Below are 16,548 nucleotides of genomic sequence, written 5' to 3' on the forward strand. Positions count from 1 at the left end.
ATCCCAATGGTCCAAAACCATCAAAACCCAAATCTCAAACCATCAAAAAACTCATCAAAACATAAAATCCATCAAAGCTTAAAACTCAAAACTTGGATTACCTCTGATTAAGTCGTTTCCCAGCTAAATCCTCTGGCTAATAAGCTTCTAATATTCCTTAGAATCGCTATGACTCGATCCTTTCTTGAATCCGAGTCCTAAAACTCAAGTTTCCTTCGAAAATGCGAACAGTGTCAAAAAGGGGACAAAAGAGAGAGAGAGAGAGAGAGAGAGAGAGAGAGAGAGAATGTTTTGAACAATCTTTTTATGTTTCTAACAGGTTACTTCGAGCTTAAGTAACCTTAAACAAATCCTAATGCTCGGGGTCCCAAAAACGCCCCGGGGATAAAATAGTCAAAATTCCCAGAATTCCCTCCTGATCTCACTAACTCCTAATATATCATCAAATAATCATTCTCATTACCCAATATCCCAATAATGTGCTAAATACCCAAAATACCCCTTGACTCACTCCGAGTCAAATATGGGTCTCGTTGTGACTTTCCCATTAGCTTACTCCCTAGGATCGTCTCGTGTCGAGTAACCCAAACATAACCACATAGTAAGGTAGTACCACACATATACCACATATATGACAAATATACTCATAACGGGCCAAATTACGAAAATTACCCAATTAATCATAAATAAGCCTACATGCATAATTAATACACAAAACACATGCATATCAAGTCATATTGTAATATAACTGTTAGAGAATATATTTTTATACTCAATGGAAATATGGAAAAACCAAAATACAAATCTATGCAAAAAATACAACAGACAAGATAATTGATTAGATAAATATTATAACTCAATTGCTCAAAATACAAGTAAATAGAAAGATGTAGAAGAAGAAGGTTACAAACTCAAAACAATAAGAATACAAGTAAATAAGATCAACAAGATCAAAAGAATGAAAATAAAACCAATAAAAAGAACATACTCTCACACAACCAAGGTGTAGAGTAGTGGGGATCACCAACTTGAACAATGTTCAAAACCTTTGTCTAAAAGCTTATTTCCCCCTATTCTCTAAGCACTAAGGGATATCTCTAGGATATAGCTCTCTGGAATAATCAAGCATCTATGGTGTATTTTCCAGTCAAGTGCTTTGTGGATGGAAAATAGTGTGTCTTACAAGTGAGCATTAGGCTCCTATTTATAGAGTTTTGAGACACCCTTTGAATTTCAAATTCCACCAACCCCTATGGCTGTTACCAATGATTAATTGGATGTTTATGGAATTAAAATAGAGATTTGGGAGTTACTTGGCTGTTGGAAACGTTCAAAATTGGATAAAACCGAAGTTTGGAAAATGTTGTCAGTTGCTCAAGCCGCAGCCTAAAAAACATGAGCCGCGACCCACGATGTGTTTCTGCCTCTTGGGCCGCGGCCTGAAAAACATTGGCAGCGGCCCAAGTCATTTTTTCAGCAACCAATTTTCCAAATTTGCCAAAACGTTCCAAATTCATTCCCACTTGATTTTGTAACTTCCATACACTTTATGGGAGTTAAAATCACATCTCTAACAACCATATCTCTTATGGCTTTGAGAAATTCAAATCAAAATGTGTAATATCAAATCTACACATTATTGGGTAATATTTTGAGAGTTACAATTTTGTAATTGTTTTTGTAACTCCAAAATATGTCACATTTGGGCATATACATGTGTCCAATTTTGTGACTCTCAATAATATGTTACAAGGTGTGACTAATCACATTCTGTCACATTATTTAATCTAACATTATATTATTTAAAATAAGATAACAATAACTCACATAATTACATATTGATACACATATATATATATCACATAATCACATAATTTCCATAATTTTCCATCCTGACCCCATAATCAAGGCCCTAAGCCTTATTAGGAAATTTGGGATGTTACACTCAAGCTCTGATCAATTCTATATTCAACATTCAGGCCAAACCATAATCACATGTAGCACATACTGGGTGCAATTTTCTTATCTTTAGTCCAAGCACAGGTTACCAATAAACGACCATCGAGCACAATCCCGTTTTCGAGCCCCTGGCGATAACCTAGTCACAACCATAATATAGAATCTTGTCAAAACGCGTAAATAAAGGCTTTTGAACCGAGTCCTAGCCTCTGGGACGTCGAACTCTAATAAACCGAGTAGTAGGATCGATTTCGAGCCCTTAGGTTTAAGTTCCCATCACTAAAAACTCATTTTGGTCATTTTTCCCCTTTTGGGCCGCGACCCTAAAAACCCGAGCCGCGACCTGCTCAAGAACAGGGGCTAACCCCTTCTCTGTTTGCGTCACGGGCCGCGGTTTTCCTAAATAGTGTCGCGGCCCAAGGTGCCCCAACATCCAAATCCACTTGCTTCTTCAAGCCTGGGCCGCGACACACACAAAAAGGGTCGCGGCCCAACCACGAACACAGACAAGAAATGTAACGCCCTGGTTACCCCAGAACCATTACGATGAACGGTGAATCGGAAATTTGACTCGCTACCCGAGTCCTTTGGTTAAAAACGTGCTCTAATTGTTATTAATAGGCTAAGGTGGAAAACTAATAAAAAGGAAATGATATATTTTATTAAATGCATAAAATTGTACATGGACCCATAAAAACAATATTTACAACTCAAAAAGGTCACTACTATTTCAAAATTACAAACCCACCGACCTAAGCGGCAAAAATAGGGTAAACCCCCTAGTTTCTCTGAGAACTCCTTGGCCGCGGTGGTCAAGCGGCCTCATATGTACACATCACCACCTAAGCTCTCCACTCAAGGCTGGGTGAGCTTTTCTTTCCCTTTACCTGCACCACATAGCACCCATGAGCCAAGGCCTAGCAAGAAAACACAATATAGCATGATATAATATCAACAATGATCATAATAATCATTCAGGAATTTCAGTCCAAAACAGGGGAGTGACAGTCGCAAAAGTCACTAAGGTGGGTTCCGTTCCCAATAGCCATGTGACGATAGGGTCACCGGGGATATAGATAAGTGATCCTTTCACTAGCTTAAACAGATTAGGTGCATGATGACTGGTCACCAACATAACCTACCTCATGACCATAGAGTCATAACCATGGGATTCCGCTCCCTAGCCATATGACAAACAGTCACCTAGGCCTTTGGCCCTGGCTTTGAGTAACTAGTCTTAGGGTCGGTCCAACATTAATGTCTTGGAGTCATTCAACGCTGATATCGATTAGATCTAATCTTCATTCGGCCCCGCGTTCAAGACGCTTATACCATTTCTGACTCTTAGGTCAGTGATACGCGACTAGTGCCGTCCCTGACTAGTCAGTGCCATACACAAGTAAACAACATCCGCTAGCACTTAATATGCAATCAATGTCCACATATATCAACAAACATGCCTCAACAACAATCATGCATGTCATATGTATACAGGGTGCAATTTTCTTACCTCAGGTTTGAGCAAAAATAAAACAAAAACAACTCTTGAGAACGATCGACCTTTGATTCCTTAGTGGTTACCTAATCATAACCAATTATAACCTCCATTAATGAAAATCAACAAGGAAAGGGTCTTAACCTAAACCCCACTCTTGGGCCCTCGAAACATGCCCACACGGTGAGTAGATTCGATCCTGGGCCTTAAGGATTGAAACCCCGAGCCAAAAACCCTTAAAAACACTCAAAACGGGACTTTGGAGGAACAAAGAAGCGCTACAACGCTACTCCCTAGCGCCCTAGTGCTAAACTCAGAACCCCCAAACTGCCCACATAAATCCTGTGTAGCGCTATAGCGCCCTAGGATGGGCGTTGTAGCGCTACCCCCATATTAGCACTCCCCTGAAACCTTCTTCTTCGACTCCTTCGATTCTAACCTATTTCCAATGCTTCCAAATCCCATCTTTGGTGCCAAATGAACCCAAAAACCATCCTCACATACCCCAATCATCATAACCATAAGAACCCTAGCCAAAACTCCCAACAAAACCAAGTATTCAACCTAGAAATCACAACTGAAAACCAGAACTAAAACATGGCAAACTAGAGAATTCAATGGCTAGAAACTTACCCCAAGCTCAGCTTATGATACTCTTCAATGGTGGAACACACTCCCAAACTCCCAAGGCTTACTTCCCAAGCTTGAATCCTCAAGAATGGCTCAAAAATCACAAAGGAAACTGAAGGAGAAAAGGTACGGGAAAACTCTTGAACTTATGCTTTGTTTTCACTACCTTTCTACAGCCTTCAATGGCTTAAGTCTATTCTAGGGGTAAAAATACCAAAATACCCCTAGGTCTAATAAGGGTTTCTAAAGGCTCCCGAGGGCAAAATTGGTATTTCTCACCTATCTCGTTAATCATAATTAACGCTATCCAATTCCCGCTATTCTCGATAATCTCAAACACCAATAATTCATATTCCGTTACCCTTTATTTCCCAGTAACGCTCTAATCATTAAAATCACCCCAAGATTCATCCCGAGCCCCGAACTTAAACATGTTATGACTAGACCGCTAATAAATATTCCAAGATCGTCTCATGCCGAAAGCTCGAACAAAACCACATTATAATGTGGTCCCAATAATAGGTCACCGACATGCATACAAATATACAATTACGCCTTCAATGGGCCAAATTACCAAAACATCCCTGAAATAAAATGTGGACCCACATGCATGCATTTAACATCACATTATAATATAATTCACATAAACATGCATATTATCATTTAATGGCATAATTAAATAGTTATGGCCTTCCCAGCCTACTAATCCAGCCATTAAACTGCATTAGGGAATCCGGGGCATTACAAGAAAACTCCATTTTCCCATTTTAAATCCAAAAACCTATCCAAACACCCCTAAATCTCAAAATCAAAGTTTCCAATCATCTCAATGGTACAAAATCCTTAAAACCCAAGCTTCAAATAATTCAAAAACTTCTCAAAACATAAAATCCAAATTCAAAACTTAAGAAATTTCAGGAAACGGAAACTCGGAAATTCAAAGCTTAAATTACCTCTATTTATGTCGTTTCTCACTAAATCCTCCGGTTAATAAGCTTATAATCATTCCTATAATCGTTATGACTCTATCCTTGCTTGAATCCGAGTCCTAAAACTCGAGTTTCCTTCGAAAATGCAACGAACGATAAAAAGAGATAACATGAGAGAGAGAAACAGTGTTTTGAACATATATTTTTTTCTGTCAGGTTACTTCGAGCTTAAGTAACCTTCAAGGCTTGGGGTTCCAAACACGTCCCTGGGGCCAAATAGTCAAATTCCCTAAAATTTGCTCGTGATCTCACTAACTCTCAATATTTCATCAAATAATCATTCCCTTTACCCAATATCCTGGTAATGTAATAAATACCTAAAATACCATTTGATTCATACCGAGTTAAATATGAGTCCTGTTGTGACTTTCCTACTAACTTGCTTCCTAGGATCGTCTCGTGCCAAGTAATCAAAATATACTCACATAATAATGTAGTCTCACACATATATCACATACACTCATAACAGGTCAAATTACAAAAATTGCCAATTTAATCAGAAATGGACCTACATGTATATTTAATTCATCTGAACATGCATATCAAGTCATATTATAATATAACTCAAATAATCATATAAAGATACACACATATGTATCATATAATAATATAATTTCTATAATTTATCATCCCAACCCCCTAATCAAGACCCTAAATCTTATTAAATAATTTAGGACGTTTCAGTTTTTTATAAAGCATGCGGAAAATGAAAGAGCTGCTAGAGCACTCTTTTATCATAAATTATTTATATTTTAAAGATTTCTCTATTTTACAACAGCTGGAAAAAGAAAAGAAAAAATGCTTCGGATGCTAAAATTGTCAAATTCAATTTTTCCTAGAAACTTTGTCCCGCCCAACCAATTTTATCAAATTGAATTTTGTATCATGAAAAAATCCTTGTTACATTGAATATTTTATTTGTAGGTCCCGTGCGCTATTGAATGTGATATGCGTCTTTTCTTGCATGTGAAGTACTTGCTTTAAAAGGAATGTACTTCAAATGAATGAGTTAAATCATTTTTATTGTTGATTTTTCTTTTAATAATTATTAATTAAATATATGTGCCTGGACACCACTCAGAAATTATTAAATTTAAAAAATCCACGTAGGAATGGACTATTAATAAAAAGAGATTTTCAGACAGTAATTAACAACAGCAGTCCCTCCCTAGTCCAACCGAAATCTTTACTTTACGTACAAAAAAAATTACAACTTTAATTTATTTTATTTTTTAGTCCCTAATTTATTGTTATTTAAACAAATGACCCAACAAATAAAGCTCACCAGCTAATCTTCTTTGTCTCTTTTTCCCTTTTTCTGTACTCAAAACTCTGATTTCAGCTCCGAAGATCTTCTTTCCTTGGGGATTTCGGCTGAAAATGGAGGAAGTTGGGGTTTTGGAACTCAAAATCTAGGGTTTTAGTTAGGGCATTTGTCTGGGACGAAGTGCCTTCTACTCTGTTTTGGTTAATATATTTGTAATTTTGTTGAGATTGATAGGAGGAGATGAAGCAGTTGGTAGGGAGACCGGGTTCTGGGAGTGGGTTAGTACTCCGATTAGGGCAAGTTGCTTGTGCTGCTGCTTCCATCGGAATCATGGTCTCTGCTAATGGCTTCGCTACTTTTACTGCTTTTTGGTATTTTTCTAATATTTTTTAATTATTTTAATTTGTTTGAATTTATCTGGTTCTGGGAATTTTTTCTTCTTGAGCTGTTTGTCTTGGATTTTTCTATTATGCGTGGAAGTTGGATATGAATGCGTTTTGGGTTAATCTTCTATGCTAACTAAATTGTAGTCAATATTCATGGTTGATTTCAAAATGGCCAATGCACCAATGTGTTCTATTCTAAGGTGTAATGCTGAAACTTTAGGCACACATAATCATAGTTACAGTTGTGAAAAAAGATTTTTAGTTTAATTGAAATTCATTGCAATTTGTTTGTCATCGATTCCTACTCTATACATGTTCCTAGTTGTCGTTTTAGTTGGGACACTGATGTTTTAAAGAAGTGAAAATGAGAACCCAAAAATTTAAGCATTTGGAAGTCAATTTTATGCTTTTGGACTCTTATTTTGGAGAGTTGAAAGTATACAAACGGGTTTTTTCTACTTTCTTTTCAGATAAGTTTAGTATTCGAGTTAGTGATCCTAGCAGTAGATTTTTTGTAATGACGGTGCTGTTAACTTGTTATATAATAGTTATAAGTTGGTTCATCAAATTGTACTTGCATTGGCACATGTTTTACGGGCTCCTATATATCTACCATTATAGTGGAGAAAGTCAACCAGAAAAATGAAAATCATCAAGTCTATGTTCTCTACATTGTCATAAAGGTTGTTTCATTACGGTAAAGTCTTCATAGGTTTCGTTTCATCCATGGATGGGGCACCTAACTTGAGTATTATTGGCGGAATTTTGATAATTTATATAATTTCAGGGCTTGAAGTACAGATATCAAATGCTCTTATATGACCTATTCTGCTGATTGAAAATCAGTATTGCATTTTTATCTTTTATTTCTCTTTCATGATGGCTTTCTGCTGCTTATTTTCAGGATTTAAATTGCTAACTAAACTGCTCGAAGTTAATTTTTTCTCATAGAAATGTTGAACAATGTTCTATTTGTGTGTTTCCCTCTAACTAGACTACCAAGAGCTTTTATGTTTATTGTTGTATTCAATTTTTTTTCCTTCCTTGAATTCAGCTACTTGATTGCATCAATGGGGCTTCAAGTTTTGTGGAGCTTAGGACTGGCATGTCTTGATGTTTATGCTTTGAGGAGAAAGAGGGACCTCCAAAATCCAATCCTAGTCAGCCTGTTTGTTGTTGGAGATTGGGTATCTTACTTATTTCTTACATGTCATAGCATTTCTTACATGACAATGTAGATCATGTCTTAATTTTTGTCTAAAATTTTAGAGATGATTTTGACTGTTCTGTTAAATCCTGCCAGACTTTTTATAATTACATTTGATATCTCCATTACCACAACTTTAGAGTGTTGTGCCCTTTGTTTTCATCCATTATCAGCATCTCAGTGATCATTCTTAAAAATCTGGCATTCATATCCTCACTGTGGATTGGACGACAGCTAGTCTCTACTACTGCTGTGCTTCTGGGAGGATTTTAAAAGAAACTTTTTAATCATTAGTTTGCATCACATACTGGCATTTCATTTTGTTTTCCCCTTTTAGATGGATGAATCGAAACTAGCTTCCTCCTCATTTGTCATTGTATTATTGTTGATGTGTCTCTTTTTCATTGGCTGGTTAACGAACATTGGTTATATGCTTATTTTTATGTTTACTGGCGTCATGCTCTTAAACACATAATAAGAAGGAACAATTTTGGCTATCACAAATGGTGCAGGTTACAGCTACACTATCACTGGCTGCTGCAAGCTCATCAGCAGGGATTGTAGTTCTATATGCAAAAGACATGAATTTCTGCACGTCTAAGTTTCACCTCCCATGCAATAACTTTCAGATTTCTGTTGCCTTGGCCTTCCTCACATGGGCCCTAATTGCCTTATCATCTTATGTGATGTTTTGGATCTTATTAACCTCAGTTTAAAAGATCTTTGCATACCTTCCTCACTATCAAGACTCGTACTACAGTTATCATTGATTTTCATTTGTAAGTGGTATTGTTCTATAGCAAGCAATTACTGGCTTCAACAGCCTTTGGGGATCTCTCATTCAGTTGCATCATCATTGTGTGCAAGCGCAACCTGCTGACCACACCTGAGCCGCACCCTCGTTTCATAGGGTTCCATCCCTTTATTATCAATCTCATCATTGGAGCTAGGCATGTGAATTCAAGTTGTGGCTTGCTATAGACTCTAAATTTTATATTGTTATATACTTGTTATGAAACAAAGAGGGTGAGGGAATCAAAATTTTGTCTGTAACTCTCCCAAATGTTTGCAGAAGTTGTATCCTCGCTTGAAAAGATGTATAATCAACTTGCAAATGAAATATCATTAATACTTTGTCAAACTCTCCATGAAGGCATGGAAATTAGTACAAGTTCTCCGTTCTGAAATTGTTTTATCATATTCTAGGGCCATTTGGCTTTGACTTGGCCAAAGGTGGTGGCCATTCCTTTAAGATTTAGCATTAATGTACACACCCAAAACCTCCTCTTACATAATAATAATCTTATTTACACATTAGTTCCTAAATATTGACATACAAAATTGTACGCTAATTTCTGAGTGTATAAAATTCCAGTAAAAAAAATTCCATATTATTAAGTTTATGTGAAATTACATTTGCATTATATTATTTTCTACTCACCAATAACAAATGACATAAATAAATTATTCTGGTCAACCTGGATCTAATACATACAGTCAAAAAGAAAGGAAACTAAACAAGTTGTTGCTACATGAAAACCGTTTTTAGATGTCTGTACCAAATGTCATCAGAATCATCACATAACGATCTCTGGCTTCAAAATGCTTGATTTGATCTCTTTGTGGGGGAGCACAACACCTCCATTACTATAAATTTCATCACCTATATGAACATCTTCTCCTAAGATTGTCATGTTCTCTATCCTAGCCCACCTGCCAACAGTCGAATGCCAACCAATGATACTGCCGGAAATGCAAGCATGCTTCTTGACTCGAACTCCACGCATTACGGTACAGTTTGAGAGCCTGACACCTGACTCGATTTTGCATCCTGGACCAATGGCTACATCCGGCCCAATGAGACATCCTTCTCCAATCACAGCACTCTCATGCACCAGAACATTTCCTATAATGTGTGATCCTCTGGCCAACTTAGAGGATGATTTTTTTTGCAAGGAGTCTAAGTATAGTCTTAAACCTGTTATGTAGTCCCTTGGCTGTCCAATGTCCATCCAAAACCCAGTCAGGACCATAGCAAACAGCTTCTTCTCTGCTGCAATCTTAGGGAAGACCTCTTTCTCAATTGAGGTCGGTTTCAGTTCAATCCGATCAAGAACCGATGGGTTAAGCAAGTAGATTCCAGCATTAATCTTGTTGCCTACAAATATCTTTGGTTTCTCTACAAACTTTTCAACTCTCCCTGTAGTTCCCTCCATAACTACCACACCATACTTGGATGGTTCATCTACCTAAAACAAAATGGTACTTTTCCTTTCAGTAGGAGTCAATATGCTTAATGTCAATGACTTGATAGCAGGTAAGTAGGATTTAACTTACCTTGGTTACCATAATGGAAGCCTCCCCACCATGACTCTTGTGGAATTCTATCATTTCTTTTAGCGGGTACTCGCTAATTACATCGCTGTTAAGGACAAAGAAGGGCTCCCCAGAGTCATCTATCAATTTATCCCTGGCAAGAGCCAACGGACCAGCTGTGCCAAGTGGTTCAGTTTCCTGTGAGCAGGTGATCTTGATATCGAGCTTTTCCTCAAAATCTTTCAAAAAATTAAGCATAACCTGAAACAACAGAGCGAAAAGAAGGTACATTTATCCTTCATAATCATCCATAATTGTAGCAACAAAAAATAATTTTGTATAAAATCCAATTTTGCTCATTCTACCTCTGGTTGATAATTGATGGCCAGAACCACTTCAGTTACTCCAATAGCTTTGAGAGCTTCAATCTGGTTACACAAATTCAGCAAGATGTTGAATGAGTTTATGTATGACAAGGGAACTGAATACAAGCAAACATCAGGATTTGAGCCCTGCATCACACACTCATAACTCACATACCCAACTACTTGAGTTAGCCTCAATCAGCACATTTGTCAACTCATATTTGTAGAAAGGAGAAAACAAAGAAAATCAACTTTCAAATCGTCCCCTTGACTCATATTTGTGAATTGAATGGCTCCATTGTTACAAGGACAGTGACTTACAACATAATAGCATATAATTTGGATAACAAACAACGTTGGGTAAAGATGGTCCCCTACTCTGACTAGTAAGTGCACATATTGACATAATTTAATCCCCACCCCACAAAAATAAATAAATAAGTATACAAAAATGGATAATTTAAAGTAAAACCTGATGCAATATCATGGGTTTGTTGGCAAAATCAACCAGTGGCTTTGGTACACTGAGAGTTAATGGCCGCAACCGGGTCCCAAACCCTCCAACAAGTATAAGTGCCTTCATGGATAACAGACCCCCCAAAGAAAAACCCCTCTTTTGCTGCCTGCAATGCTGTAAAAGTAAATTACCAAGGTCCACCACAGCATCTTGAAGCAAAACCAAAATCAAACACTTCAAAACATTACAAAAAAAAAAAAAAAAAAAAAAAACCCAACAATAAAAATGAGTTTGTAATTAAATTTCAACAGCATGCAACTCCTTATTGATGAGAAAAAGACACACATACACACATATTCCTGTCAAATCATTTTGGATTTTGATAATTTGGCACCATAAGAATATGCAATTATGACTAGCTACAAGAACGATAATGAAAAGAAAAATTAATGAGAACACACACTTAATTTGAAAAATAAGATGGTGAAGAAAATGGCCCAAGCCCAACACTGGATCACAATGACTAAATCAATATTATAATTGAAATTAAATTTGCAGTGAGGATATTGAACAGATCTGAATATATATATACACACACATACACAAGACGAATAACCAAAACTTACAGGCGTTAAAGCAAGAAAGTAGCTTCTCTTGCAGTTAAGCTAAGATTTTGAATGAGTCCCTTTTGAAGGCCAGAGACCTGAGACGCTCTTTATGTATTTCTTTCATTCGAACGGGTTTGGCCAATTCGATTGCTTTAGTCTTCGTCACCTTGAGTCCTTGATTGACAATACAAAAACGCCTTTTTTTTTCCTTTTTCAAATTAACGACATCAAAATATACGTCGTTTTAGTTGACAAAAGTAAAAAACGCTCTATTTTATTTTGGATAAACGACAATTTTGCAATACTTCTTTTTAATTCTTGACTGAAAATGTTTGTTTTGATTTATATATTTTAATAAATGAGATATATATTTTGGAGATTATATGAAATTGAGTTCTGTTTAATATACAGCTAAAACTAATTCATTACTTTCTCTCTCTCTGCTTCTCCTTTTTCTTTTATTGGTAGGTATTTGTATTTTTACAAAATATCATTTTGATATCTTATATTTACAAATAATGCTCATTTGATATCTGCATTTTAAAATCGTATATATTTGGTATCCTAAACTTAAATTTAATTAATAAAGTTTTACCAATTTAATTAAATTACTATCAATCATATATGCTACAAATTATATATAACTACTGACAATTTTGTCATATTGATAAAATTTTATCAATTAGGATATCAAATGTCTATATTTTCAAAATACGGGTACCATATAAGCATTATTAAAAACAGAAGGTACTGAAACGATACTTTGCAAAAACAAAGGATACCAAATAAATAAATTCCCTTCTTTTTTATAATAATTAAGTTAAACATAATGTTTATTTTATGTGTATATGTTTTCTAGCCTCTTTCGATAATTAGAAAAAAAAAAAAAAGACTACATTTTCCTATATAAATAAACTTTAAAAAGGGGAGATTTTCTTTTTAAAGATGAAACTACATGTCTTGACTTCTAAATAAACTTTTAATTATAGTGAATTATATGTACACATTCCACTAATATTATACAAACTTAAGGTGGTTAACATCATAATGAAGTTGTATTATTATTATTTTTGTTTTGAAAATGAATCTCTTTTGTTATAATTTAATGTTAGGTACACTAAACCAAACATAAAATATGTCATCTAATCTAATGTGGTATTGGACATTTATCTTGTTTATTTCGGTATTATTACTATAATTTGGTTCTCCTTTAGGTGGGGAATTAGATGTAGAGGAGTTTACGTTTTTATAGATAAACAAACTAGTGATTATGATTGTTTTAATCTTTTCTCCTTTGTTTGTATTGATAATTTATTTGCAAAAGAAAGAAAATTAGTCACGAATAGAGGATCCATGAAAATAAATGTATAATACCATTTTAATAAGAAAAATGCTGAATCATAGGATGATTAATTTTTTACGGGAAATTACTAGTTTAGTTACTGTGTTTTTCGTAAATACACGATCGATACTGTGTTTTGTTATAATAATTATTTGCGGTATAAATATCTTATGTTTTTTATTTATACTTTATATACTCAAACTTTTTTTTGTCGGCAAATATACCAAACGTTACTATTTTGTTGCATCCATCACTACGAGTAGTCAATGTGTTTTCGTAAATACACGATCGGTTACTGTGTTTTGTTATAATAATTCAGATTCTGTATTTGCGGCATAAATATCTTATGTTTTTTTATTTATACTTTATATACCCAATTTCTTTTTTTGTCGACAAATATACTAAACATTACTATTTTGTTGCATTCATCGCTGCGAGCACTGTTAAGTGCCGATTGGGATAATTAGGAGGACACGTGTCGAGTTTCTATTGGTCCACATCATATTTTATAAAAAAGAAATCTTATTAATTAATTTTAAAATGAAAAAGCTAATTAAAATATATTTTAATAATATAACAAAACAAAAATTAATTTTTTTTCATAAATATAAAAGAATATTAAAAATAGTAAAACAAATTTTCTTTTCTTTTTTCTTTCTTTCTCCCCCGGCTTCTTCTGGTATGCCTATAATCTCAAATCTCTAATATTTATCTTCCCCTTCTTCTCCTTGTTCACTTTGGAGTGGGAGTGCAGTGGATCTCCATTGAGAACCAGAAGGCTTCAGGGACGACAATGGCGGGGTTGGGCTTCAGGGACAATGACTGCTGGGCTTCAAGGACGACAACGGCGGGACGACATCTGCATATAGACGAGTTTTTCTTCTTTGTTTTTCTATTTTGATGAAATTGCATCTTGGTTATTTGCTTCAGATCTGCAAGGTTGAACATATCTGATGGACCCAAAACGGGTATGTTTTAAATATTTATACTCGCAAGTACACGAATCGTATATGGAATATAGTGTTTGTGTAAGCACGAGATCGAACCCAAAAGAGTTGTCTAAAATCGAAAAGGAAACTATTTTAAACCAAAATGAATAAATTCTAACCTAGCTCCAAAGATCGATGAGTTTTAATATTATGAATATAAAATAAAAGATTGAAAAATAAAGCTATTTAAGATAATAAAAATAAACCAATAATGATTTGAAAATAAGTGTTAAGAGAAAAGATTATTAAGATACTAGAATCCACAAAATGGAAGTTTAATAATATTTATTAGTATATTGATTCCCAAGTTTTAGTGATAGTTAAACTAAATCAAACTATCATTTTCCAAATAAATTTATAATTTTAAGCACAAATTACTTCTAAAAAGATAAGATTTTTCTTCACTTTTCAAAATTATAATTTCAAAGCATTTAGTGTAAATCAATCTAATGAAATAACAAATAAATCAATGAACATTATTTATAAGGAAAAACATAATATTTTTGTTCTAAGCATGGATGTGTACAATTTAATGACACATCTTACACAAAGAATATTATGTTTTTGCACTAATGAAGAACAAAGTGTAAATATGTTCTAACAATCTAAAATACAAGATATTTAAGATGAAAGAAATATATGAAGAAGAAAAATCCATAAACTTTGTTGCATTACAAGGGAAATCAACATACAACATAAATATTACCTAGTTACAAGTTGCTTCATCATGATCTTAATAATCTTATGAAAAAGATTAGAAGCACATAACTAGAGTAGAAATTACAAAATAAATGACATACATACTTGCAAAATGCTCTTGAAAGACCCAAAATGGAAGAGAGAATGGTAGAGAGAAAATGGGAGAAAAGAAGATGGTAACCAAAAATTAAGCACCCTAAAATGGTCTTGAAACTCCATATTTATAGCCATAGTGAGGTTATTAAAATAATCAATTTAAATTAATTAAATAAAATAAATATGGTATGTAGAGGTAAATTATAGGGTGTAATGATAATGTTGTGGTGAAAAATGTGTAGAAAAATTGGTAAAAAGTTGGCATTTTAGACAAGGGGACAATATGCAAATTTATGGGCTCAAGAGGTGGCTGATGGCAGCACTTTGGCTGCTGGCTGCTTTAGGGCCGAATTGGGCTGGGCCGAATTGGCTTGGGCCTGCAAGGGAAGTGCTGATGCTGGGAGAGCTCGGTTGTGGCATTTGGGGAAAGCTGGGTGAAGGAAATGGAAGATGTTTTGGTGCTTCGGCTGGGGCATGTGAAGGCTGAATGGTGAGAAAATTTGGGACAGGTGGCGGCTGGATGGAGGGCACGTGGGACTGCTGAAGAGGTGGTGATGCTGAGAAGTGCTGGGCCGTATGGCTGCAGGGAGGAGAGGAGATTGCTTCGTGGGCCTGGGCTAGGCGATGGAGGAAATGGTGGGTCGGCTGGGCAGGCCTCCTTGGGCCTAAGAAAAATGCCATTTTTCTTGTTATTTTCTTTCAAAACTGCCACCTTTCCTTTGATTTCCTTGCTTTTCAAGAGCCACAAATGAAATAATTTTCCTACAAAATAAATTATAAACTAAATTAAAATTAAATATTTTCATTAATAAAATATATCATATAACTCTCATGAAAACATTAATTAAAATTTAATTTACATAACATTTAATTTCAATAAAATCATATTTTTAGCATTCAAACTAACAATCCTAATTTTAAATAATTCAATTACAACATAACACAATAAAATATCTATAAAAACATATAAAAATCTAGAAAATTACATTAAGACTAATAAATATAAAATTACTTAAAAACTTAATAAATCAATTAAGAACTCAAGAACTAAGCAACAATTAGCACATAAAAAGTGGTAAAATAACTCTATTTTGTAAAGTTATCAATATGTATTGGGGAAAAATAGGTAGATGATTGTTGCTTTAGATCTGATTTGTTGCTTTGTTGGTAATTTTTTGTTGATGAAGGGGAGGAAAAAGGAATGAAGAAAGTTTAGTTTTTGTTTTTAATTAATTATATTTTTGTATTTTAAAAAAAATCAATAATTAGACTTGTTTCAGTTTTTTATTTTTATTTATTAATTGAGTTTGATTAATTACATTTTATTTTTTATTATTTAAATTTTATTTTTAACAATTTTCTTATTCTCTTATCAATTAATAAGTGTTTTTTTAAAAAAAAAATATAAGGTAGACCACTAATATGTTGACAGGTGGTATTTTAATTAGTGTGTGCTATATTTAACGAAGATGTAGTGATAGAAGTGTGTAAAAGGTAATATTTGGTATTTTTGTCGACGATTTTTTTTTTTTGGTATATAAGTGTATAAACTTGAAAACATAAGATATTAATGTTGCAAATACCTCTTTAGAAAATGAATCACACCTTAGACCTGGTTTTTTGTAAAATATTTTCAAATATAATATTTCATTCTCAATTCCTTGACTATATTCTCCAATTTTTTAAACATATCACATCGCTAAATATCTAAGAATTAATTTTATAATTGAAAATATTTTGATT

General features: G+C 34.3%; 2 protein-coding genes across 4 annotated transcripts; one reads left to right on the top strand and one right to left on the bottom strand.

The window, feature by feature from the left end:
• The first annotated feature begins 6,361 nt into the window (after positions 1 to 6,361).
• On the top strand, positions 6,362 to 9,074 carry LOC133801329 (CASP-like protein 5B2). The gene is made up of 3 exons (XM_062239497.1): positions 6,362 to 6,711; positions 7,781 to 7,913; positions 8,446 to 9,074. Exons 1-3 carry the CDS (start codon positions 6,581 to 6,583, stop codon positions 8,647 to 8,649), a joined length of 468 nt encoding a protein of 155 aa, XP_062095481.1. The 5' UTR covers positions 6,362 to 6,580; the 3' UTR covers positions 8,650 to 9,074.
• Positions 9,075 to 9,311: 237 nt separating this feature from the next.
• LOC133801327 (mannose-1-phosphate guanylyltransferase 1-like) lies at positions 9,312 to 11,851 on the bottom strand. Of its 3 annotated transcripts, none has more exons than XM_062239494.1 (5): positions 11,698 to 11,851; positions 11,087 to 11,237; positions 10,615 to 10,677; positions 10,271 to 10,510; positions 9,312 to 10,182 (listed from the first exon to the last, which is right to left on the bottom strand). In XM_062239494.1, exons 2-5 carry the CDS (start codon positions 11,195 to 11,197, stop codon positions 9,511 to 9,513), a joined length of 1,086 nt encoding a protein of 361 aa, XP_062095478.1. In that variant the 5' UTR covers positions 11,198 to 11,237; positions 11,698 to 11,851; the 3' UTR covers positions 9,312 to 9,510. The 3 variants fall into 3 exon arrangements, with proteins under 3 accessions (XP_062095478.1, XP_062095479.1, XP_062095480.1); XM_062239495.1 differs by having other exon boundaries at positions 11,087 to 11,280; positions 11,698 to 11,848; XM_062239496.1 differs by having other exon boundaries at positions 11,087 to 11,245; positions 11,698 to 11,840.
• Between the last annotated feature and the right edge of the window lie 4,697 nt (positions 11,852 to 16,548).

This window comes from Humulus lupulus, chromosome 9, assembly GCF_963169125.1.
Source record: "Humulus lupulus chromosome 9, drHumLupu1.1, whole genome shotgun sequence".
Lineage (NCBI taxonomy): Eukaryota > Viridiplantae > Streptophyta > Magnoliopsida > Rosales > Cannabaceae > Humulus > Humulus lupulus.

What these genes read in the sequence shown, in the direction of transcription:
- LOC133801329 (XM_062239497.1), top strand. Translation starts at nt 6,581, where the DNA reads ATGAAGCAGTTGGTAGGGAGACCGGGTTCTGGGAGTGGGTTAGTACTC. An exon ending in GCTACTTTTACTGCTTTTTG is followed by an intron (nt 6,712 to 7,780) that starts GTATTTTTCTAA and finishes CCTTGAATTCAG; the next exon opens with CTACTTGATTGCATCAATGG. An exon ending in TGTTTGTTGTTGGAGATTGG is followed by an intron (nt 7,914 to 8,445) that starts GTATCTTACTTA and finishes CAAATGGTGCAG; the next exon opens with GTTACAGCTACACTATCACT.
- LOC133801327 (XM_062239494.1), bottom strand. Translation starts at nt 11,197, where the DNA reads ATGAAGGCACTTATACTTGTTGGAGGGTTTGGGACCCGGTTGCGGCCA. An exon ending in CCATCAATTATCAACCAGAG is followed by an intron (nt 10,511 to 10,614) that starts GTAGAATGAGCA and finishes CTGTTGTTTCAG; the next exon opens with GTTATGCTTAATTTTTTGAA. An exon ending in CTTCCATTATGGTAACCAAG is followed by an intron (nt 10,183 to 10,270) that starts GTAAGTTAAATC and finishes ATTTTGTTTTAG; the next exon opens with GTAGATGAACCATCCAAGTA.